Here is a 24,621-nt window from a genome sequence, read left to right as displayed (position 1 = left end):
TCGTGACTTATTAACTGAAAATATGAAGTCGTTATAGTCGTTTATTTCTAGAGGAGACACTGTGCTGCATGCCAAACATAAGGTGTAGGTATTTACATACATTTTATAAATAAAAATAACAAAGACAAAATAACGATAAAGAACGTGACATTTAGTTGCTAATTGCACAAAACGTCAAAGTTCAGCTGACACGTCCTCACACAAAAAATGACTCTCTTAACTCTTTATTTTCTCACACACACTCAAACGATCTGTGCAATTTACATTTGCAGTGATCGATTGTAATACTTTGTACTGGCTTATAATAGACCACCCAATGAAAAAGTGTTCGCTCGGTTCATTCTGATCTCCAAACACAAGGGAGCAGCAGATCTCTTTCCCAAACTAGATTTCATTAATTTGAAATTATTCACCAGTTATTTGTTCACCAGTAATGATAATCTTTAACATGTTCTCACAATAGAATATTGTCCATAGGGCATTACTCCTGTAACTCTGAATGACTAAAACACTCACTCTCTCAGGACTCTTGCAAAGGAGTCAAATACCTTGATGACATTTGAACTGGAATGCATGTGACTGAACTGTATCATAGAAGCTACATGTACAGGTGAGTGGCTGGTGTTCCTCCAGGTGAGTGGGTGGTGTTCCTCCAGGTGAGTGGGTGGTGTTCCTCCAGGTGAGTGGGTGGTGTTCCTCCAGGTGAGTGGGTGGTGTTCCTCCAGGTGAGTGGGTGGTGTTCTTATAGGTGAGTGGGTGGTGTTCCTCCAGGTGAGTGGGTGGTGTTCTTATAGGTGAGTGGGGATCACGGAGACTCAGTGCAAACTCAAGCAGGCGTAAACGCAGCCGTGGTTGGCTGAGAGGAGGCAGGGGGCAGTCCTCAGCTGGAGAGGGGGGGAGACAGTCCTTGGAGTGGCCACGCCCCCTTATTTGTCCCGCAGCAGGTAAAAAACCACAGCCTGCAGGTAGTGTCCACACACGCACGCTGCTGACACCAGCCAATGGGACCGGAAGCTGGAGTCTGTGTTCACCACACACTTGGTCACATCAGCCTGTGGAGGAGAGGGAGGGCTGCTTTAGATAGAGGCTACCACCTACAAGCTGCTGGAACTATTACAGATTTTTCATTTAGCGGAAGCTTTCATCCAAAGCAAAGTGCACCAGTGTTCTGTATACATGTGTGATACATTATGTACAGGCGTGTATTTCTGGTATTTTGTGTATTTGTACATTTCTCCCATTTCCTCTTCTTGCCTTCTGGAAAGCCACAATTTCCCATTGGGGATCAATAAAATACCTACTGTTACCATCATACTGGCACAGATGTCTGAAGCCATGTTTGTAATACTGGCTGACCATAGCATGTTGTGTCACGCAAAAGCCTTCTGACTGTCATCCAACTACTGAACAGTTTTCATTGGTGGTTTTGTAGTTTAGGGTCTTGAACTTTGAGTTTTAAATAACTTTCAAATCATCTGACAAACCCCTGGGAAAATGTAGTGAGCGGAAACACATAGTGACTGTCCTGATTTTGTTTCACAGCCAAAGCTAACACTGTAATCTTAACATATTTCAGCATTCCGCTTTTAACAATTGGCCAAAGGTTCTGAAAGGCAATAAAACAGCTGAATATCAACAAAGAAACAGCCGTCAAGTTCCACTTGAGCCCTGTGAACCTCCTACAACGTCTGTAATCACAAATCCACACAAACAGCCATTTAGAGAAATAGGCTCCTCATTCTCCCCCTTGTGCTGAGTTATACAACGTATTATCTTCCGTTTTGTAACGCCCCACTTATCCAGAAGAGTTCACTGCCTCAGAAGCAGCTCCAGACACAGGCAGCCTCGAGGGACACGCTTGGTCTAACTGTCTGCTGCAACACATTGCTTCAGACGGCTGCAGTCTTAGTTCTCTCTGAAGACCAGCCACCAGGGCAGAACCCAGACCCCGACAGAGGCACTATGCCAGACCCAGTCCCAGTTCTGTCTGTGCACCACTTAAATACTCAAGTAATCTCACTTCGATGTAATTCGTGTTCTTTATGTTCTTCAGCAGTGGTAGCACAGAGAGGGTGTCCTATGCATGCACAGTATCTCACAACCACAGAACCACCAAACCGTGCCTTCCATTATTGTACTTCAATCTGACGTAAACTGCTTAAAGAGCACAGTCCCTCCCAAACAGATAAGTAACCCTGTCCTAGACACCTGATTTAACCAGCTCCCCTACTGTGCATTTGTTACTTTCAACATTGTTGCATAAGAGCAGTGTAAATCCTGTCTGCTAAGTAGTCCTCCCTACCTTCACAGCATAATACGCATACCAAGGACTTAACCTGCCAGATCATGAATGCAGACAAGTCAAACACCCCCCCCCCCCCCCCCCACCCTCTATGCAGCCTGTGCACCTCCATGGATATCTAACCAGAAACACCACCTTGGGTATCTAACCAGAAACACCACCTTGGGTATCTAACCAGAAACACCACTGATGTTGGATGGTGCCTGGGCCTTATTGCGTGTCTCTGCAGTTTCTGGGGTGGAGCTAAGTGGTGAAGCATAGAGAACTCGACTGTAGATAAAGAGGTCAAGGTTTGAATTTCTCCAGCTTTGCATTGCTTTGAATAAAAGCATCTGCTGATGATGTAAACATGTTGTGATTGTTCCTGTGGCCGCACCCAGCCCCCTCTCCTCTTGAGCCAGGTCACCAAGCTCTTGCGGACGAACTCTCCCATGCAGTCCACGATGGTGTGCACCATGGCAGGGTGGCCGTGACGCACGCAGTCCACTGCCAGCGCCCCCGCGACAGCATACAGAGACACCACCTTCCCCCACGTCACACCTGGGAGGGAGGGAGGGGGGTGGAGAAGAGGAGAGTGAGGAGAGAGGGAGAGGTGGAAAGGTGAAGAGATTGCAGGATATACTGACCCTCAAAAACAAACCCTCTTAAAAAACCACACACACCACACTGGCTTAACCTAAAACTCAACCTCTCGGCTTGATACCGACAAAGAGGGATTAAATAAAGAGGAAGAAAGAGCTGCTGATTATGTGGTTTGTGTGCAGGCCTGTGAAGAGCGAGGTCCAGCGCGGCTGTGAGGAGTGAGGCCTCAGCAGGGCTGTGAGGCCTCAGCAGGGCTGTGAGGAGCGAGGCCTCAGCAGGGCTGTGAGGAGCGAGGCCTCAGCAGGGCTGTGAGGAGCGAGGCCTCAGCAGGGCTGTGAGGAGCGAGGCCTCAGCAGGGCTGTGAGGAGTGAGGCCTCAGCAGGGCTGTGAGGAGCGAGGCCTCAGCAGGGCTGTGAGGAGCGAGGCCTCAGCAGGGCTGTGAGGAGCGAGGCCTCAGCAGGGCTGTGAGGAGCGAGGCCTCAGCAGGGCTGTGAGGCCTCAGCAGGGCTGTGAGGCCTCAGCAGGGCTGTGAGGCCTCAGCAGGGCTGTGAGGCCTCAGCAGGGCTGTGAGGCCTCAGCAGGGCTGTGAGGCCTCAGCAGGGCTGTGAGGCCTCAGCAGGGCTGTGAGGAGCGAGGCCTCAGCAGGGCTGTGAGGCCTCAGCAGGGCTGTGAGGAGCGAGGCCTCAGCAGGGCTGTGAGGCCTCAGCAGGGCTGTGAGGCCTCAGCAGGGCTGTGAGGCCTCAGCAGGGCTGTGAGGCCTCAGCAGGGCTGTGAGGCCTCAGCAGGGCTGTGAGGCCTCAGCAGGGCTGTGAGGCCTCAGCAGGGCTGTGAGGCCTCAGCAGGGCTGTGAGGCCTCAGCAGGGCTGTGAGGCCTCAGCAGGGCTGTGAGGCCTCAGCAGGGCTGTGAGGAGTGAGGCCTCAGCAGGGCTGTGAGGACACTGGGGGCTCTCTTCCCCTGCCAGAAACCTTCTGGTTTAAACTGGGACAAAGACGTTTTATAACCACAGAATGAACCCAGGGCATTCGACCGCCGCGCCTGTCTCACCCCCAACTCCCCCAGGAATAGCTTGGGTTTGCCTGCCAGAGTGGGATTCATTATTTCTTATTAGCCTCGACAACAGATATTCATCAAACCTAATCCTCATGTTTTAAATTGGGATTTTCTCTGCTTACCCATTTATGGTGCAGGGAGAAGATTCAAGCTGGTGTTTGACACTTCCAGGCCTCAGTGAGTATCATCACCATGTGTATTGTATAAAGAGCAGCATAGTGGAGACTTCTGTCTCTCTGAACAGCAAATCCCTTTTTAAGCTCTCTACGGCTGCTTCCCAGTCTGACCTGACCAGGTTTGTGACCGCAAAATAAGACTGGTCTGGTCCCCTCTAAAACCTACATCTGAGATCAATCACAAATATAAAACATATAAAGTCTGTTTTTATGTTTGTAAAACGTATGTGCTTTATCCCTGACCTATCATGTTTTAACAGCAGATCAAATTTGAGAAGAGCCATAGCTGGTGAAGGAAACTGTGTACCCTGTCCAGAGCCTGCAAGCCTGTAATCTGACAGCCCAGGGCTTCCTCTGGGGATAGGCAGGCTGCAGGGCGGACAGGCCTCCCATAAACTGTCAGCCTCACGTTAAGTATCCTTGCATGAGGGTTAAAATGTTGGATGTAAACATTGAATAGTATTTACCAATGTAACAACTCCTCAAACCCAATCTGACATTGTTAAAGTTGTGGGATTTTGTCTGGTTCAGTAGAAGTTTGGGAAAGAGTGAACGCTGGCTTCTGTCTGTCAGATGACATGTTGAGGGATAGTCTGAGTTGGAAACATGAGTTTCATCTTGCTGTTCAACACTGTATCAATCACAAAGATTTCTCCCTACAAACATAACTCCAAATCCAGTTTTCAAACACAAACAGAAAGAGGTCTGAACTTGGCCAGTGGCACGCCTTCGTGTTGTTCTGTCAGTCACTTCAGTAGAAAGGCTTTGTAGTCCCTGAGGAAAAAAGGCTGGTTATACTGAAGTTGCTGGGTGAGCTGAAGGGAGGGGCCCTGAAAACACTCACATGGCCACATTCTAGCCTAATATGGACTATTGCTCTCCACCCTGGCAGGCAGGAGACCTGCAGCAGAAACAGCCTGAATCTGATCCTAGACTGTTTATTTTACAAAGTGCTGCAAGGGCTCTCTCTCAGTGTTTTGCTCTAAAAATTGTCTATTTTTACCATCACTCTCAGGTCTTCTATAAATCAGTTAGAAGAGAGCCATAAAAGCAGAAAAAATACAATTTATTACTGCATAAAATGAGTCAAGCTTCTGCCTTGAATCCCCATTTGTTGCGTTTAGATTGTTTCACTGATAGTAAGTTCAAAAGTTCAGCTCCTTTCTCTCCATAACACCACTAGGCCTACCGCCATCCCCACCTTCCATTAACCTGGTGCTGGTCTGCCAACAAACGGCACGCAAATACCTCTGTGTCCAATAAAGTGAGCTCTCTGAAAGCAGATGTTACCTGTGGAGAAAATGTCAGCAGCCACTGCTAGGAAGGCGTCCGACACCACGCTCTCAGACGCCACCGTGATGTTCAACTGGCGGGCTACATTTCGGTAAATGTTGGGCCGGAGGTATTCCAACTCGTCACCTGGGAGACAACACAACATGGGCGAGATTCATATATAGAGGGACCTGCCTCTACACGCCCCGTCTAATGAGTCAATCAGCGTTTCAATCTGGTCATGAGATTCTGCTGTTGCGGTAAAATGAAAACATCATCACGCGAAAAGCTGAGACATGTCTGGCGTGGAGAAACAGGAACCTCGACACTCACCCAGCCAGAGGAGCACTAAGGACACCTCTCCAAGCGTGCCCCCCGATGCCGACAGTCCGTGCTCAGGCTTTGACCATCCTATTCCCGCTCGGTTCAACCGAGAGTGGATGTAGTCCCTGCATAAAGCCTTGGACTGCGACACGAGTTCCTTGTCTGTGGGCGAGCGGTCGAATACTTCCATCACTTCAGCCGCAAACACAGACGAGCGGCGCAACATCTCCATGCCCCTCATTACCGCTGGCATGCACTCAAACGCCGCGCCTCCTAATCAGTCGCCGTGTATGGCGGTTGACTGTCAAAACAAATCTAGCCCTCCTCCCTCTGATGAGAATCTTTTGAGTATCTTCCTGAAATAGATTATAACAGAAACAGAGTTGAGTTAAGACAGGCAGATACAAAATAATACAGACCTTTTATGTGCAAGTTAAATAGGCTGCGCATTATTACAGTTTGAAGAGTTAATTTGAACTCCTGTTCCAAACTGAGACATTCTATACCGGCTAGTGGATAATAATTGCGACATAATTTCTGATGAAGGTCTGGTGGACATAACATTTAGCAAAATAATGAACGAACATGACGAAGTTGCTCTGCCACGTTAGTCAGAGCAAAGGCACAAAGCCACATCAACATTACCCAACCTTGAACCGCTTAACTCCTTGGTGGAAAAATTGGGGTGCGAAGCGGTGTGTGATATTCCAGATCCATCTTGTTGATCTAGCCTACCGCGACTCAATGACAAATGAAGCAACGGAAAATTAATATTTCCCTCTTAATGAACTAAACTTTTGAGGTATTTGGGCCAAGTAACCCAGTACCCAGACGCTGTTTTGACCATTGAATAATGAATCGTGGGTTAGCGGCCAACCGTCCGGTCAATTCGTCATGCTCTGAAACGCACCGCGCGCTCCGGCAACGTTTCCTTCTATGGACACTCATTCGGGTTAGTCCGCAGGCGGAGATAACGAGCCCTCACATTCACTGATGCCCCGCCTCATCCCCTTTTCTGGTATTCCCTGATGGGGGAACTTTCCCTGTAGAGACTCGATCATTAGCAGTTGCGCAAGTGTTCACTTTACCGTGAAATGTCTTGCTTTTCAGGTTGAGTGAAATGAGATATTTGACCTGATGACATGTCGGTGCATCAATGTCCGTTGGTCCTGTTCTTAAACGCAACCTTTGGCAGATTGTTAGACGTGCATAGGCTACTTCAAAGTATTTATACAAATTTATTGTGCAGTCACTTCTGAAGTTGAGTGTAAGAACATCAGTTTAAATCACGATATTGGTCCCCTTGGTAACCATACCAACAGCCTTGCGCATGACATAACTGGAGTCTATACCCTCGATAATACAATGGCCTGGCTGTAAAATGCATCCAACGGCCCCGCAGCCAAGCTAGTAGTCAAGCACAGATCACAGAGGAGCTAGTAGTCAAGCACAGATCACAGAGGAGCTAGTAGTCAAGCACAGATCACAGAGGACAAAGGGGCAAAAAGATAACCACGTAAAGGGGAAATGTACCTGCTATAATTTGAGCACAGATATTAATAAACCATAAATAATCCCTTTCTTTTCCCCTCTATAGGTGCAGTTCGAGGGGCACGTGGGAAGCCCTGAAATTGATTGTATAAAGGGATATACAAATAACATTTGATTGGATTTGATTGCATTTCCAGCTTGTGGGCCTATTCTTCAGTTCTCCTCAGTCAAGATGGTTTAATTGTAGGTGTTTAGTTCCCTTTCAGATTCAGTTCATGTAGAAGAATATGCTGTCTGTGTTTAAAAACCGTCACAATACCCACGTGCCCCACGCCCACGGGCCGTCAGGGAAAGTCCCCCACGCTTCAGGAGAAGGGAGATCTGTTTGGGCTTGCCCGGGGAACGGCCTCCGCTGCCACATTCTTCTCCATGATTCCTCTGATTACTGAAGTCATCATTACCCTACCCATTAGGCCTACCACTTGAAAAGCTCCCAGAATTACCGTTACCATCTGATGCTCGAGTGTGTTGACATTTGATGCATCACAAAGATTTTTTGAATGTATACATGTTTATGTGAGGAAAAGCTCGATATAGAGTTGTGTACTGGTGTCAAACAAACATCTATGCTTAAATGAACGTTTATATATGTATATTTATTGTGTACTTCATTTACGAATCTGGATAATAGTCATGGCAGATTAAAGACATTTCTGCTATCTCGGAAACTGTTAATGTACATGATCATGGAAAAAACGATTCCTCTATTTTCATTTGAGATCCCATTTAGGTTCACTATCACTTTAATCACTCTGCCATAATGTGGGTGGAGTAGCTGCCTGCCTCTTAAATATTGATAAGAGTCTTACATCTCTGACATCTGCTGTCCCCACGGATCACATTGTTCGGTAGTGACCATATGCTGCTCTGAGTTAACTCAGTCTCGCAGGAGGTTAAACATCCATTTTCTCTAAAGGCTTCGCTGGAAAAGATCATTCGGATTTTCTACGGAAATAGGAACACATTCTCAAGAATATACAGTCTACATTCTCACAAATATACAGTTTACATTCGGCGGAAAGAGACTTAACCGCAATTCCTCACCGGACCGATGGAACGTTTCCTGTACACGCGCCAGAACCAGGTAATTGGGTCAGGCGTTACGCACTCCTGGCCAAGCTTAACCAATAAGAGAACTGGCACAGCGGCGCAGAGGGGATCCCTGTAATCCAGAGGGTGACATGAATGTACATGTTTATCTGAAACAAATAATGACAAGAATAAAAAACAAACAGCAATTAATATTGTGGAAAAAAAACAAACAGGCCATGAAACTGTATAGAAAAAGTAATAGAGCAACTTTGAGGCTCAGTCAGGGCAAAAGTCCATGTGGGGAGGAACCTCTCATATAACTGAGTCAACTGGTTGAAAGTGCGTTCTCCTGTGAGGGTGTGGGCGGCATGGGCAGCTGCTGGACTCTGTGGCCCCACAGACATTGACTCAACTGATGAGATGTTCGATTGGGTAGCAAAGGGCAAAGATCACGTTAAGTCACATTTGTTACGTTTTAAAACTGAACTGTGTTCTACATGTCCAGGAGTGCCAACCCTGGCCCTGCTAGCGCAGGACAACCCTGTCACAGACACTCGCCTCTGTTGCTTAGTAACCAAATCCTGTCACTGTTGCGTTTTGGTGCAGAGAAAAAAATGGGACAAAAACACTTTCAACAAACAATTACAGCTGAAATCTACAATATTGTATATACATAAATATACTGTACATAAAACACTGAGATGAACACATAACTTGTGTCTGAGTTCCCAGCTGGACCCAGAGCAGCTGTTCACCAAACTGGAGCGTGTTGGAAAGGGCTCCTTCGGGGAGGTCTACAAGGGCATCAACAGCCTCACTCAGGAAGTGGTGGCCATCAAGATCATCGACTTGGAGGAGGCCGAGGATGAGATCGAGGACATCCAGCAGGAGATCACCATCCTGGGCCAGTGTGACAGCCCTCACGTCACCAAGTACTACGCCTCCTACATCAAGGTATGCCCCCTCACCTCCTGGAGGAGCGGAGACGCGACAAAACCTTCCAGAAACCGGTAGAATGTCAGCACACAAGTTTCATAATCTCATTTTACTCAGAGGATGGTACACTGGTAAACTCAGGGGTATAGCTCAATGGTTAAAGCATTTAACTGCAACTGCATGTTGAGCTTGTAGGTGCAAATCTGCTTTGTCCTGGACGTTGCTTTAAATAAAAGTCCATAATCATGGTCCCGCCTGTACATGGTGTATTTGGTGATATTGTTGCATGAGAGGGTGGTTGGGTAAAGCACCTGTTCTGTGTCCAGGGCACCAAGCTGTGGATCATCATGGAGTACCTGGGAGGAGGTTCTGCTCTGGACATGGTACTAAGCATGACTCTCTTCTCTGTCAAGTCAGATTCCAGCACTGTTTAACCTGTGTTCTTGTAGTGTGTGTATATGTGTGTCTATACAATGTGTGTGTGTGTAGCTGAGGCCGGGGCCCCTGGCGGAGGCCTACATAGCCACCATCGTGAGAGAGATCCTGAGAGGGCTGGACTACCTGCACAGTGAGAAGAAGATCCACAGGGACATCAAAGGTCTCTGGAACATTCCTCCCAGCAGCAGCCATGTGCTCCACATCCACCAGGCGCTGGGTCACACACACAGAAAACTGTTTAATTTATTGGTGAAACTAGTAAAAAAAAAAGGAACAAAAGAAAAAGGGGGGCAATTTGTTTTAATGGCGGAGAATGCAGACGATAAGTATGATTTTCTTCTTAAAAAGTGTCTGGGACAGATTTGCTGGGGACAGTTGTCCCCCCAATGTATAATAAGTCCCACACCTGCATGTTATATATCATGTGTAATGCCAGCTAGGCCCCTGCATGTTATATATCATGTGTAATGCCAGCTAGGCCCCTGCATGTTATATATCATGTGTAATGCCAGCTAGGCCCCTGCATGTTATATATCATGTGTAATGCCAGCTAGGCCCCTGCATGTTATATATCATGTGTAATGCCAGCTAGGCCCCTGCATGTTATATATCATGTGTAATGCCAGCTAGGCCCCTGCATGTTATATATCATGTGTAATGCCAGCTAGGCCCCTGCATGTTATATGTCATGTGTAATGCCAGCTAGGCCCCTGCATGTTATATATCATGTGTAATGCCAGCTAGGCCCCTGCATGTTATATATCATGTGTAATGCCAGCTAGGCCCCTGCATGTTATATATCATGTGTAATGCCAGCTAGGCCCCTGCATGTTATATATCATGTGTAATGCCAGCTAGGCCCCTGCATGTTATATATCATGTGTAATGCCAGCTAGGCCCCTGCATGTTATATATCATGTGTAATGCCAGCTAGGCCCCTGCATGTTATATGTCATGTGTAATGCCAGCTAGGCCCCTGCATGTTATATATCATGTGTAATGCCAGCTAGGCCCCTGCATGTTATATATCATGTGTAATGCCAGCTAGGCCCCTGCATGTTATATATCATGTGTAATGCCAGCTAGGCCCCTGCATGTTATATATCATGTGTAATGCCAGCTAGGCCCCTGCATGTTATATATCATGTGTAATGCCAGCTAGGCCCCTGCATGTTATATATCATGTGTAATGCCAGCTAGGCCCCTGCATGTTATATATCATGTGTAATGCCAGCTAGGCCCCTGCAGTTTCCACCCTGACTGTGTGACCCTGCGGCAGCGGCCAACGTGCTGCTGTCGGAGCAGGGGGACGTGAAGCTGGCAGACTTTGGCGTGGCGGGTCAGCTGACCAGCACCCAGATCAAGAGGAACACGTTCGTGGGCACGCCCTTCTGGATGGCTCCAGAGGTCATCCAGCAGACAGACTATGACTTCAAGGTCAGGAATTCACTTCCTTAATTGGCCAGGTGCTTTAATTGAGATGTTATTGGGATCGGGGGGTGAGTGATGAGAGGGATGAGGGATGATGGCAGGGACGAGGAGTATCTTTCACCACAACAAGAATGTTTTACATCTTAGGCTGACATCTGGTCTCTGGGAATCACAGCCATCGAGCTGGCCACAGGGGAGCCCCCCCACTCAGAGCTGCACCCCATGAGAGTGCTCTTCCTCATCCCCAAGAGCCCCGCCCCGTCCCTAAAGGGGGCCCACAGCAGAGCCTTCAGAGACTTTGTGGAGGCTTGCCTCAACAAGGACCCCAGATTCGTGAGTGTCTGTTTATGTAGGCTGATAACAAGCCTCTTTTGTTTAGACTTATTTGGCACGTGAATGTTACCACAGAAAGTAGATTTATGTCTGGTTGCTGGTTGAAAACCAGACAACTGAATCACCAAAGAGCCCCACTGTTGGTTTAATCACTTCACTTGAACTTTGATTTTATGTCGCACTTCTTAACAACCGATCTCATCGTCCCTTTGGATAAAAGTGTTTGCTGAACATTGATTTCAGATGTAAGCGTTTGTCTCCTGTGTGGACAGCGGCCCACAGCTGATCTCAGATGTAAGCGTCTCTGTCCTGCAGCGGCCCACAGCCAAGCAGCTGCTGAAGCACAGGTTCCTGACGCGCTTCACCAAGAAGACGTCCCACCTGACAGAGCTGATCGACAGGCACCGCTGCTGGAGGGCACGCGTCCCTGACAACGCCTCCAGCTCCGATGATTCAGACACGTGCGTAGTCAGTCACCATGGTGATCAGTACTGTATCACCATGGTGATCAGTACTGTATCGCTAGCCTATTGACCACCGCAGAACGCAGCCACATTAGGATGTGTTCTGTGCAAAAGATCAAAGGCAGTGACACTGCCTGTGTGTTCAGATACAAGGATTCAACTTTGAGAAATTTCCATGTCTGAAGGTACAATCCAGAAGGTGGTCTAACACTGATCGTGTGAGTGATAAGTGAGTGTGTGTTCTTGCAGGGAGGCTGATGGAGGTGAGGGAGATCAGGATCCTACCTGGACATTCCCCACAGTCAGACAGCGACACCGCTCCACCCCCAAGCAGAAACACCTGCAACACTCCGAGCAGGTAGATCAGCACCTGCAACACAGAACACAATTCACTCTTACCCTGTTTGGTGAAAATCACTTCCTTTATAATTCGGTAACTGTACAGTTTTCCTTGGTCTGGCTATACTAAGCCAGCCCAAGATTAGAAAGTGTAAAGCTATCATTGTGCTCATGCCAGCTGTCACCTGTCACAGGTGAGACCTTCCACAGCAGAAGCAGGGAGACTAGCACAGGCAGTGACGTCAGACATCATCCCCATCCTGCACCAGGTAACACCTCCTCACCTGGTCCACCGCACCTTCACCCCCACCTGTTCCTGTGTGACGTGAGGGTGTGCCCTGCAGCTGCAGCAGGGCGGGGCTGGAGGGAGGGGCCGGGGGGGCTTGGAGGAGCTGCAGAAGGCCATCTCCCTGGCTGAAGAGTCATGTCCAGGCATGTCAGACCGCATGCTGGCCCACGTCTTGGAGAGAGTGTGCAGGTGAGGGGCTCCAGGTCTGTTAACCAAACAAATCCTACCCTTGTTTGAATCTGGCAGATTTAGTATTGTCCATTTGGTCAATATCAATTGTCTAGCATTTTCCAAACCATTTGTGTGGTCTCCTACATCCAGGTTCTCGTCGAGTGGCATCAGGTATGACTTGTCACAGTAAAGGCTGTCCTCACCAGCGCCCCCCTCTGGTAGAGAGCTGTGTGGACAGGATGTCTCCTCCGCTCCGCCCCTCGAGTGATGCTGAACCTTCAGCCCAGACGACCGGGCCCCCCTCTGACAGACAAGCTCATCACAGCCGTCCTCAGGGAATAATCCACGCTGACATGAGGGCATGACATGATTCGTAATGTTGTACAGGAAAACACTACTAGGTGTGATGCGGTGGAGTGTGTACGTACAGCATGACGGCCATCTTTAAGCTGCTCTGAAATCAAGAGACAAATCGAGGAGCTAGAACTGTTTATAGTTTCCATTTTATTTGTTACTTTTGATGCAATAACATGAGACTACAAGCAGGCCTCACTGGGCCTTCAGACTCACTACACAATAAATAGAGTTACACACTGTACAGCAGGGGCCAGGTGTGTGTGTGTGAGAGAGACAGATACGGCAGGAGTATTACAGGTGCCCTCTACAGAGAGAGATCATTCCAGTACTCATAAAAAAATAACAAAACTCATGTAGAGTGTGTGTGAGTGTGAGAGGGAGACATCAGTCATGTCAGTATGTGCTCAGTGTGTGTGTGAGTGTGAGAGGGAGACATCAGTCATGTCAGTATGTGCTCAGTTAATGAAATACAGCAAGACATAACCGTGTACAGTTCTCCAGTTCCTCCTCTTGTCTCCAGCCCTGTTCGATCACCTGGTCCAGACCGCAGGGTTAACACGGCCTGACTCACCTACGTAAAAGTAACTAAAAGAAGAAATGGTTTTAATAAAGATAACCCTGATGAACTAGCTTGTACCTCTAGGCCGTCAGCCCAGCAGACCACATCATAGTATTCGTGAGGGCTGTAGCCAGACTTGACATTGTTGGTCCTCCAACTCCAGAACCAGCAGACAGAGACAGACAGGGTTAGGGTTCCTGTCACCTCGACAGGAGACCCCGTGAGGCTCCTCCCTTCCCATCTTTCTTTGAAAGAGTAACTGGATGCAAATGATGTCTGTGTTTTACCAATGAGAAGAGGTCATGGTTTTAGAGCGGACTGATTGAACTAAGGTTTTCATTGTGAATAGAACATCCACAGGAAGTCCCAAACACAGGAAGTCCCTAATACAGGAAGTCCCCAACACAGGAAGTCAGCAACAGGAGCAGAAATTTGCTTTTTCCAAATAACTTTGAGGGAAAAATATCCAAAAAACTAGTTAGGTTGGACATTTCAGTGAAGAAAAAAAAAAAGTAACAAAATGTGGTTGTTCAACAATGGGATACCTTATGCTCCAAATAGTAATAATAAAACATAAAATAAATCTGCTTCAATGTTGTTAAATAATAATGTTTAGAGTCACAAATTCTAGACGGTTAGAAAGTTCAGTTCACAAAGAAGAAAGCCCAGCTGGTGAAGGCGGTTTTGGTGTTCAGCCTGGGTCCCTTAGACGTTCCCTCTTCCTACCTCAGAAACATGGAGACTCCTCTGCCTCGATCCCCACAGCACTGTCCACAGACATACTACATACTTTGATCAGCGTGGACTGAATCGTCTCAGTATTTCGTAAACATCCAAAACAGAGAAAGTTCCAGACCACCTGCCCTCCTGAACTCTGTTTCAACATACATGATGCCCTTCTGAAAATAACTGGGAGTGTCTTCACCCAGCTACACCACCTCACCTGACTCCACCCAGCTACACTACCTGACTCCACCCAGCTACACCACCTGACTCCACCCAGCTACACCACCTGACTCCACCCAGCTACACCACCTGACTCCACCCTGCCAACACCTTCCCATCCCCTTCATCACAGACTCTCCCAGTCAGGAGACAACAGGAAACAGTCACCTTCACCCTGGCAGAGGATACAGAGAGTCCTTCACTAATACTGCAAACCCTTTAGGAGTGATCCACCACCCTCCAAGGACACCTGAGGCTGGGCTCTGCAGGGTAAACAAACAATCCCTCCAGCCTCACAGTTCTCTGCTAAATCTGATGGATTTACACAGCATTCCCTCTTTACAAACACTTATCTTATACACTGGAATAATAATTATTATTTTCAAAACGCATTACCAAAAAATAAACATTTTAAACAACACTGTCCCACAGTAGCATCTAGAGGAAGGTTTGTATGAAATGTAAAAACAAAGACATGAAAACCAACTGCCAGTCTTGTCCAGTCCCGAGTCCTCACTGACCCAACGCCTGCCACACCCAGGGAGGACATATGATGGTTCCCTGCTGGGTGAGACTCTAAGAGGCCCAGCCCCCAGCCCCCCTCAGTTCCCATTCATCTCTCCAGAACCCTTGGGGACTAGCAGACTGATCCTGCCTGTTGAGCTGGCAGCACTCTTGATCACCTCCATCCATCTGGAGAGAGAGGGGGAGGAGGGGAGAGAGAGAGCACAAGAGAGGCACATAGAGGTCAGCACAGCCTCTCTCGAGTTGAGAAGCTGAATTTGTATTTTCCAGGCACAGTGTGTCACCACAGCACTGCTACCAGACAGGACCACAGTTATAATAACGCTGTCCAACACAACAGCGTACCTCTCAAAGGTGTACTCGCTCTCGGCCCGGAAGTAGTAAAGGTGGGACTTGAACTGCAGCTTGAAGACGTACTCCTTGTGGACGCTGTCAGCCTCCCCGGGACTGCTCACGGTGTACCCCAGCAGCGGCAGGCTGGCCAGGGGGAAGTCATCCTGGAAGAACACACATGGAAGGAAACCACCACTTCTCAGTTCACCCGGCTGTGCGACTGAGGTATCTAGCACGTAAGAGACCAGGGTGTGGTAATAAGGTATGTACCCTGCTGAGAGAAGCCCTTACCTGGTGAGTCTTGTAGAAGAACAAGCAGAAGTTGGTGAAGACCACCCAGAGCTTCTGCCAGCCGTTGCTGTTCTTGAACTTCCTGAGGAGGTACCCTGAGAGCTGGTTCTAAGAGAGGGGGAGGAGAGAGAGGAGAGGAGAGAGAGGAGGAGGAGACAGAGGGAGATAGTAGAGGAGAGAGAGGAGGAGGAGAGAGAGGAGGAGGAGACAGAGGGAGATAGTAGAGGAGAGAGAGGAGGAGGAGAGAGAGGAGGAGGAGACAGAGGAGATAGAGGAGAGGAGGAGGAAACAGAGGGAGAAAGGAGAAGAGAGAGAGGAGGAGGAGACAGAGGGAGAGGGGGAGGAGACAGAGGGAGAGAGGAGAGGAGAGAGAGGAGGAGGAGACAGAGGGAGAGAGGAGAGGAGAAGACAGAGGGAGAGAGGAGAGGAGAGAGAGGAGGAGGAGACAGAGGGAGAGAGGAGAGGAGAGAGAGGAGGAAGAGACAGAGGGAGAGAGGAGAGGAGGAGACAGAGGGAGAGAGGAGAGGAGAGAGAGGAGGAGGAGACAGAGGGAGAGAGGAGAGGAGAGAGAGGAGGAGGAGACAGAGGGAGAGAGGAGAGGAGAGAGAGGAGGAGGAGACAGAGGGAGAGAGGAGAGGAGGAGACAGAGGGAGAGAGGAGAGGAGAGAGAGGAGGAGGAGACAGAGGGAGAGAGGAGAGAGGAGACAGAGGGAGAGAGGAGAGGAGGAGACAGAGGGAGAGAGGAGAGGAGAGAGAGGAGGAGGAGACAGAGGGAGAGAGGAAAGGAGAGAGAGGAAGAGGAGACAGAGGGAGAGAGGGGGAGGAGACAGAGGAGGAGGAGACAAAGGGAGAGAGGAGAGAAGTTAGAAGAGAGAAAGACCAGTCAACAATGTGCAGCTCAAGAGACCTTTAGAGGAGTACTTATTTTACTTGAATAATTCTTGAGTAGAATCATTCTAGCTGGGATGCTGACACTAAAATAGATCCACTTCTTTGCAACTACCCTATCTGAGTGTGTTGGAGCCTTTTTATAGAGAGGACCAGGTCTCCCAGAGGCATGGGCCTGTCTGCTGGGCTAGGCTACCTGGTTCATGCGCAGGTAATCAGAGAGGGAGAGGTTCTGGTTGCGGTACCAGCAGACGTGAGTGATGGTGTTGGGCCGCTGGGCCTGACCCAGGAGGTAACGAGGGGGCAGCTCTGGAGACACCGCCGGGGAACAGAACACTGAGACGGCGGAGGAGAGAGGTGAGGAGAGGAGGAGAGAGAGTCCGGAGAGAGGAGGACAGGAAGTGAGACCACACAAAGACGCAGAAAGAAAAGAGTGGGGTGTGAAGAGAAGAAGAGGAAGAAGAAACAGAAGAATGATAAATTATCGTGTTAGCAGTGAGAGAACAGGAAGTTATCGTGTTAGCAGTGAGAGAACAGGAAGTTATCGTGTTAGCAGTGAGAGAACAGGAAGTTATCGTGTTAGCAGTGAGAGAACAGGAAGTTATCGTGTTAGCAGTGAGAGAACAGGAAGACAATACAAGAAAAGGTAGGAGGTTCTCATGCAGGGCAGAGAGGAGATGTTAGTTTCAGAGAACATCTTCATCCTCATGGATCCTTCATCTGTGGTGCTCCACATACAGGGGGAAGAAGAGAGAGACCAGAGAGACCAGGCTGAGAACAGCTGGCCCCAGACAAGGAGAGCGCCAGGGAGGAACAAAACATGGAGACGGGTGGATGAAAGATGAACTGGAGAGGGAAGGAGAGGGAGGGAGAGTTATGGGCTCCTATAGCAGACCTCTGTCTGTCTGATGCTGCCATGGCAACAGGATGCTCATGCTAACCCTAACTAGCTACACCTGAAGTTCTAGTGGTGTGTGTGTAGGTATGTGTGTGTGTGTGTAGGTATGTGTGTGTGTGTGTGTAGGTATGTGTGTGTGTCTGTAGGTATGTGTGTGTGTCTGTAGGTATGTGTGTGTGTACCTCCACAGCCAGGCTGTGGTCAGACATGGACACGCTGGTGTTGCGGTGCCAGCACACATGCATGGTGGTGTTGGCACGGTGATGCATCTGCTTGTCCAAGGAGCCGTGAGACGAGTGCAGGTCATCCTCCGACTCCTGTTCCAGACACACCTCATCTGAGGACCCTGGGAGGGGAGGGGAGGGGGGAAGAGGAAGAGGGAAGAGGGGGAGGAGGGAAGAGGAGGAGCAGGAGGGGAGGAGGGAAGAGGAGGAGGTGGGGAGGAGGGAAGAGGAAGAGGAGCAGGAGGGGAGGAGGGAAGAGGAAGAGGAGGAGGGAAGAGGAAGAGGAGCAGGAGGGAAGAGGAGGAGCAGGAGGGAAGAGGAGGAGCAGGAGGGGAAGGAGGGAAGAGGAGGAGGTGGGGAAGAGGGAAGAGGAAGAGGAGGAGGGAAGAGGAGGAGGGAAGAGGAGGAGGAGGGAAGAGGAGGAGGAGCAGGAGGGGAGGAGGGGAAGGAAGAGGAGGAGCAGGAGGGGAAGGAGGAGGGAAGAGGAGGAGGAGCAGGAGGGAAGAGGAGGAGGAGGAGGAGGGAAGAGGAGGAGCAGGAGGGGAAGGAGGGAAGAGGAGGAGGTGGGGAGTAGGCGGAGGGAAGAGGAGGAGGAGGGAAGAGGAGGAGGAGCAGGAGGGGAGGAGGGAAGAGGAGGAGGAGGAGGGAAGAGTAGGAGGAGGTGAGGGGGGAAGAGGAGGAGGTGAGGAGGAGGAGGAGGGGAGGATGGAAGAAGCGGAGGAGGAGGGGAGGAGGTGAGGAGGGAAGAGGAGGAAGGAGGAGGAGAGGGAAGGAGGGAAGAGGAGGAGGTAAGAGGAAAAGGAAGTCGGAGGACATGAAGAGGAAGGGAAGAGGAGTATTGAGGAGACGGGGAGGAGTCATCTAGAGATCTATGGGGAGGAGGCTTTCCATTGGTTGGCAAGATTCAACCAATGAGGGCACCATCTGGGACCAACATCAAAAACATTCATAAACAATAAGCACAACAAATACCGCTCCCCCCCCAACCACAGCCATTCCTGAAGGGTTACTTCATCACCAGGGTTCCACAGGAAAAGAAATATGAAAACAAAAAACCACTAAAGTGAAGAAACTCCCATTCAATATGTAGTGTGTCTGACTGTGTGTGTGCGAGAGTGTGTGTGTGTGAGAGAGACAGCATGTGTGTGTGTGCGTGCGTGCGAGTGTGTGTGTGTGAGAGACACAGCATGTGTTTGTGTGAGTGTGAGTGTGTGTGGGGGGTGGCACAGGGAGCTTACTGTTGGAGCGGTCGTAGACGGCATGGTCCAGCACAACGTCTCCGTTCTCCTGGGCCTTCCCTGCCCGGTCGATGGCCTGGTTCAGATCCTCGATCCACTTCGACATCTCCACCCTGGAACTGAAACCAGACAGACAGGGTCACCAGACAGACAGGGTCACCAGACAGACAGGTAGAGAGAGACAGACAGGGTCACCAGACAGACAGGTAGAGAGAGACAGACAGGGTCACCAGACAGACAGGTAGAGACAGACAGACAGACAGACAGACAGAGTAGTAACAGCACTGTGAGTCCATACCTCGCTGCCACCACAATGGTCCTCTGGGCAGAGTAGATGGTGAAGCAGTGAGGAACTGACCACTCGTTCTCACTCTCCTCCACCTGAGGGAGACACAACACTGAGCCCAGGGAACCCCAACAGCCTCAACTGGAGACAACTGCCCCTACTGGAGACAACGGCCTCTACTGGAGACAACGGCCTCTACTGGAGACAACGGCCTCTACTGGAGACAACGGCCTCTACTGGAGACAACTGCCTCTACTGGAGACAACGGCCCCTACTGGAGACAACAGCCTCTACTGGGGACAATAGCCTCTACTGGGGACAACAGCCTCTACTGGGGACAACAGCCTCTACTGGGGACAACAGCGGGAGGGGAGAGGGTGGGGGGGCAGTACTCACCGGAGCATCCAGCACTATGAGCTGCAGCCGTGAGTGAACCAAGCAGAGAGACACATTACAACAACCACTCCCAAGTCCCCCCCCCCATCCCCTGACCTCCCCTGTCCCTCCCCCACACCCCTTCTCACCCCCTGACCTCCCCTGTCCCCCCCCACCACGCCCTCTCACACACCCCCTCTCACAGGCAAAGGTCACCGGAGATTAAAGGTCAATTTGTACTCACAATCATGCCGTGTAGGGGCAGCTGGCCGTGAACCTTGAACTGGTTGGTTGCTGTGACGCCCTTGCTGGTGTACAGGAGCATGTCTGAGAACTGGAGTGAGACACAGGTTGAGACGCTGAGCTGCTCCCAGGACTCAAACAACTCTGCACTCATGATTGCTTTCCTGCTGTCCCTCCTACATGAGCTATACTGCTGAGGATGGCAGGATCTGCAGAGAGCTCAGCAGCAGTTGGCAGGCTGGGTCAGCAGAGTCTACTGTTCTTCCTACTCACCAGGAAGAACATCCTCTGCTGCAGTCCTTTCTTGGTGAGCTTGTACAGGCAGCCCTCTCGAATAAACTCCTGGAAAAACACAGTGCTCTCATCAGTCACAGTCCAGCTGAGACACAGCTGCTCTCAGCAGCGCCCCCTGGGGGCCCAGGCCCCCTGCACCCACCCTGCCCGGTGCCGTCAGGTTGTCGATGCCGATCAGGTCCCTCTGCAGCTCTGTCAGCTTCTGGAAGTTCTCCAGACGCACCAGGCTGCCCTGGAGCTGAGCCGCCATGTCTGCTACCTCCACAAGAGCCTCTGGACACACACACACACAGCAGAGTTGGTATATTATTAGTATATTTCAGTGCTTCTCAACATAAAATAACAGTTGCTTGCCATAAACATAATCCTTCACCCAAGGAGATTAAAGAAATGGGTCTGCTTCTGAAACATTTCATGTAATATTGTCATAAATAATATAGTACTGTGTAAAGCAGACCTAGATCTAAAGCCCTAGACAGTGCTGCTAGACAGGTGGTATAACATACACCCTAATACACACAGCCAAGACAACATGCGTGACTGCTCCTCTAACACAGAGACACATTCAGCTCTCTCTCTGCTCTTACAGTGTGTGTGTGCAGGGCTTAAAATTAACTTTTTGGCTTGCCAGACATAATGGCTGGTAGATGAAAAAAATGACCAGCCAATAATATTTTTTACCGGCCAAAATTAAACCTGGCATTTCAGACGTACTCTGAAATTGTTTGACATAAGACTTTAATATCATTGTAAATCAATCTCAGAATGGATTAAACAAAATCAACCAATTTTACTTTTGGAAATCATTTATTAATTCAGAGGGTTCCAGGGGCCTACTAGCCTGGCTCTGCCCTCCTACGTACTTCCGCTCAATTTTTATTTTGCTTCTGTACTAGGTCTGGGATTTCGGTGTATTAGTCGTTATTTGGAAACAAAATGTTTGTAGGTCCAATCAGCGAACAGAGGGAGTGGCTGAGAACGATGACGTTGATGTTGTTCGCTAGTTTGACTTGTAGTTCAGTAATGGCGGCGGAGTTGCTGCCGAATATCCAAAAGTTAAAGCCGGAGCAAGAACAATCTTTGCTGAGTTTTGTTGGTGGCCATGATGGAGTAGCCATCCTCCCCACGGGGTTATGGAAAAGTTTGATTTTCCAGCTACGGCAGCTAGCTCCGTTACAGTAGTGGTGAAGGACTTGGCTAAGGCGAACGCAAGTGATTGGTTATGGCAGATCAGAGTGGCTCCAGGCAGATCCAATAGTTTTAAACTTCAACAGAGTACCCGCCTTCAAGGAAGTTAACGCTCGTCAATGGAGCAATCCCAGACCCTCTGTACAAATGAAATGTACTAGGGTCTGGTTATGACCAGGCTAGGGGCCTACTACTCCTCTTGACCAATGTGAGATGGGTTGTCCTTGTCCATGAGGTTTGGTCTTCGCATCGGACCATGACTTTTTTGTTGTAAAACTTTTGTTGTAGAATTGACTGAACTGTAAAATGATGAACTTTGTGACGTGACCAAGAAAGAGACATGGCTGCCAGTAAGACTATGCGGTCTATCTGGCGACGCACTCACTCAAATGTCAAGACTTTCGTGACCCAAATCAAAATTCTGATGTGACAGATCAATGGGGAATTGCTTTCTCTCTTAAATGCTGTCATCCTCTACCTTTTCTGTATTTTTAAATCAAACTATTTGTATTATGTGCATCATTCTCTAGCTGTTATAAAGGCTATCTTCCTGGTTTTCTGCCACCTAGATGCGCGCACAACTGTTTGTTTTGGCGTTACAAGCTTTTTAAAACCATGACGGGCGCGGTAGTTGGGAGCTGCAAAAATCGACATGCCATTGGCGCTTGGCGGGTGCCAATTTCGAGCCCTGTGTGTGTGTTGCCACACTCAGGAGCCCCCAGAAGAAGTCTCACCTTTGCAGTCATCGTGGTCAGGGTGGTTGGGTGAGTAGTGCCCCCAGAGGCGCTCCAGGATCAGCTTGTAGTGCATGAGGCGCTGGATGGGCTTCAGCAGGAAGGTGTTGAGGGGCAGGTAGCACACCTTCTGCAGCTCAAACTCCTTGTACACCGTCTCGAGCTTCTTCAGCCTCTTGGAGGCCTTCTCCAGCTCCGTCAGAACCTCATCGTGCTTCTGCAGGTAGCTGGTGAACTCCTGCAGGGCCGGCGCAGCAGGGGGGAATATCACTGTAGTATACTCCCTCCCTGACTGCTGCTCCACTCACCAAACCAGACTACAGTCTAGTCTGCAGTCTACAAATCTAGTGTCCAGACTGCTGGTGTGTTCTCACCTTCAGAGCACTCATGTTCTTCAGCATGATGTCCCCGATCCTCTGGTAGTCTCCCTTCACGTGAGCGTTAGAGCGCCCCTCCCTGGACGCACACGCACACAATATCATTCATTTCCCCTCAAGGAACTGGGTGTTACCCAGGAAACAATATCTTTACATAATACAGATCACGCAAAACTTAACCTGAACTGTACTGGAGTTCAATGAACTCTGTATGTAGCTTCAGGCAGTCTGCTAAAAGACTGAAGGTAAACAGTGTTAAGGCAGGGTGTGGCAGTGTTGGGACAGGGTGTGGCAGGGTGACAGTGTTGGGGCAGGGTGTGGCAGTGTTGGGACAGGGTGTGGCAGGGTGACAGTGTTGGGGCAGGGTGTGGCAGAGTAACAGTGTTGGGGCAGGGTGTGGCAGTGTTGGGGTACTGACCAGAGAGCCAGCCTCTGGTCTATCTCCTTGAGGAAGTCTCTGTGGAACTCGTAGATGGGGTCGATGTTAGAGAACAGCAGGGTCATCAGCCCCTCCGGCATGGCGTTCTCTTTGATAACAGCACTGCGGAACCACTGGTACCACACACACAGAACATTAACACACACACACAGAACATTAACACACACACCACACACAGAACATTAACACACAGCACACACACAGCAGAACAGAAACTCACCACAGTGATGACCTCTAGGTCTTTCAGGTAGGTCCGCTCGGTGGTCAGAATCTCTTTGGCAATGAAGTAGGCCTTATCAGTGGGGTAGCACTGGAGGGGAGAGAGTTTACAGCATCAACACTGACATGACTGAATAAGTAACATTCCTCCCAGAACAACGGCGAAACTACAGAAGAAATGTGAAAAAGTGCTAGATTACTTAGTGCTAGAAAAAAAATTGCATTTACAGAAAGTTTATGAACGGGCTGTTTCATAAGAAAGCATGGTCGTCTCTTCTTAAACTTCACAATCAGGCCCCCAGAACCTAGAGAACCATCCACCCATCCTAGCCACCCACCTCCCCCCACACAGCCTTCCAGTCAGCTGGGACCTGGGCTGTTCTGGCCCAGCCCGGGCTGAGGGTCACAGGGTGGTGTACCTTCCTCCTGCCTTCCTCATCCTCGTCTAGCCTCGCGGTTCCCACCTCACTCAGGATGGGGCTCTGCAGGGGCGAGGGCCCCTGGCCAGGCAGGCTGAGGGTGGACATCTGGAAGGAGGGAGACAAGCAGAGGGGGTCCTTGGAGGGGAATGGGGAGAGCTGGGGGCTGTCCATGGAGGAACCTGGAGAGGGAGAGAAGGGGGGGAAGGAGGGGGAGAAATAGACAGAGGGAGAGAAAAAGCGAGAAAGGGTGGAAGACAGAGGGAGGGAGAGAGAGATAGGGAGAAAGATAAGATAAGAATGTAATCATCATCATTGGAAACAAGCAGAGAATGTTGTAACAGTGTCCAAATTCCCCCCCTCGCTTCACTGGCTTTATAAAAAGAGTCTCTTCCCAGCAGAGGACAGTGACAAAGAGGACAGGGTGAGGTGTCAACAAGGCCAACAAGCCTCTGAGACACACAGGAGCACAAACTGGAGAAACCTGCTCCTACTACCTCTTTCTCTGGAAAGAGGGTGGAACACATAGGCAACAACCAGAGCAGAGGAGGAAGATGGATGCATTCATGGAAAACATGCGCTGGCAGAGAGCCAGGCAGGAGGGCTGTGTTGTCTTCAAGTAGCTCTGGGTAAAGAGGGCTGAGCCCATCCATCAATATAGCAGAACATTGATCTGGAGACTGTCCCGCAGACAGATCTACCTCTACATCGTGCTGACTGCAGTTATGACAAAATAATCAAGACACCTGGATCCAGCGGGTAGGGAACACACAGGGCGTTGTTCTGAAAGGGGCTTCATGGGTTCATCACACACTGTTTTACACCGACACACACATTGGGGGAAAGGAGGGAGGGGCAAAACTAACACTGGCTCCACATTCACAGCCACTGTTTTCAGAGCCGTTTTCCTCCAGCATTAGGAGCTGGATCATTGGACTCCAGTTCATGTGAAGCTGATTACAAACAACTAACTGCTTGTGCAGCAGTCTGCACAGTGCACTTCTGAAGGGAAAATGAAAGGTTTGACTTTCCACACAGCCCCAGGAAGACAGCAGTTCTTCTCTTTCTCACGAGAAAAGGAAAAAAGAGAATGGGATG

The 24,621-nt window shown here is 49.5% G+C and overlaps 3 protein-coding genes across 7 annotated transcripts in view; 1 reads left to right on the top strand and 2 right to left on the bottom strand.

Moving 5' to 3' along the window:
* Positions 1-23: 23 nt before the first annotated feature.
* boka (BCL2 family apoptosis regulator BOK a) lies at positions 24-8,550 on the bottom strand. Of its 5 annotated transcripts, XM_084676003.1 has the most exons (7): positions 6,842-7,045; positions 6,618-6,750; positions 6,358-6,438; positions 5,717-6,063; positions 5,402-5,530; positions 2,679-2,842; positions 24-1,052 (listed from the first exon to the last, which is right to left on the bottom strand). In XM_084676003.1, exons 4-7 carry the CDS (start codon positions 5,958-5,960, stop codon positions 927-929), a joined length of 663 nt encoding a protein of 220 aa, XP_084532129.1. In that variant the 5' UTR covers positions 5,961-6,063; positions 6,358-6,438; positions 6,618-6,750; positions 6,842-7,045; the 3' UTR covers positions 24-926. The 5 variants fall into 5 exon arrangements, with proteins under 5 accessions (XP_084532129.1, XP_084532130.1, XP_084532131.1 ...); XM_084676004.1 differs by lacking the exons at positions 6,358-6,438; positions 6,618-6,750; positions 6,842-7,045 and adding exons at positions 7,522-8,203; positions 8,303-8,550; XM_084676005.1 differs by lacking the exons at positions 6,358-6,438; positions 6,618-6,750; positions 6,842-7,045 and adding an exon at positions 8,068-8,231.
* stk25a (serine/threonine kinase 25a) lies at positions 8,205-13,289 on the top strand. Its single transcript, XM_084675998.1, has 11 exons — positions 8,205-8,342; positions 9,023-9,244; positions 9,553-9,609; positions 9,716-9,824; positions 10,944-11,101; positions 11,243-11,428; positions 11,744-11,889; positions 12,142-12,250; positions 12,426-12,500; positions 12,576-12,709; positions 12,842-13,289. The coding sequence occupies exons 1-11, from the start codon at positions 8,310-8,312 to the stop codon at positions 12,879-12,881; spliced, it is 1,269 nt and encodes a 422-aa protein (XP_084532124.1). The 5' UTR covers positions 8,205-8,309; the 3' UTR covers positions 12,882-13,289.
* farp2 (FERM, RhoGEF and pleckstrin domain protein 2) overlaps positions 13,176-24,621 on the bottom strand; it is a 33,842-nt gene continuing 22,396 nt past the window's right edge. Inside the window, exons 14-27 of the mRNA XM_084676007.1 lie at positions 23,524-23,705; positions 23,106-23,195; positions 22,865-22,998; positions 22,444-22,525; positions 22,070-22,307; positions 20,290-20,420; positions 20,127-20,195; positions 19,855-19,944; positions 19,248-19,330; positions 18,950-19,068; positions 17,670-17,833; positions 15,702-15,809; positions 15,423-15,574; positions 13,176-15,245 (exon numbers count right to left, since the gene is read on the bottom strand). Coding sequence (XP_084532133.1) covers positions 15,155-15,245; positions 15,423-15,574; positions 15,702-15,809; positions 17,670-17,833; positions 18,950-19,068; positions 19,248-19,330; positions 19,855-19,944; positions 20,127-20,195; positions 20,290-20,420; positions 22,070-22,307; positions 22,444-22,525; positions 22,865-22,998; positions 23,106-23,195; positions 23,524-23,705 — 1,733 coding nt within the window. The 3' untranslated portion in view covers positions 13,176-15,154. The remainder of the gene's footprint in view (positions 15,246-15,422; positions 15,575-15,701; positions 15,810-17,669; positions 17,834-18,949; positions 19,069-19,247; positions 19,331-19,854; positions 19,945-20,126; positions 20,196-20,289; positions 20,421-22,069; positions 22,308-22,443; positions 22,526-22,864; positions 22,999-23,105; positions 23,196-23,523; positions 23,706-24,621) is intronic.

The sequence above is a fragment of the Hypomesus nipponensis genome, chromosome 16, assembly GCF_054491055.1.
Source record: "Hypomesus nipponensis isolate SF chromosome 16, ASM5449105v1, whole genome shotgun sequence".
NCBI lineage: Eukaryota > Metazoa > Chordata > Actinopteri > Osmeriformes > Osmeridae > Hypomesus > Hypomesus nipponensis.
This window is presented reverse-complemented; position numbering and strand designations above follow the sequence as displayed.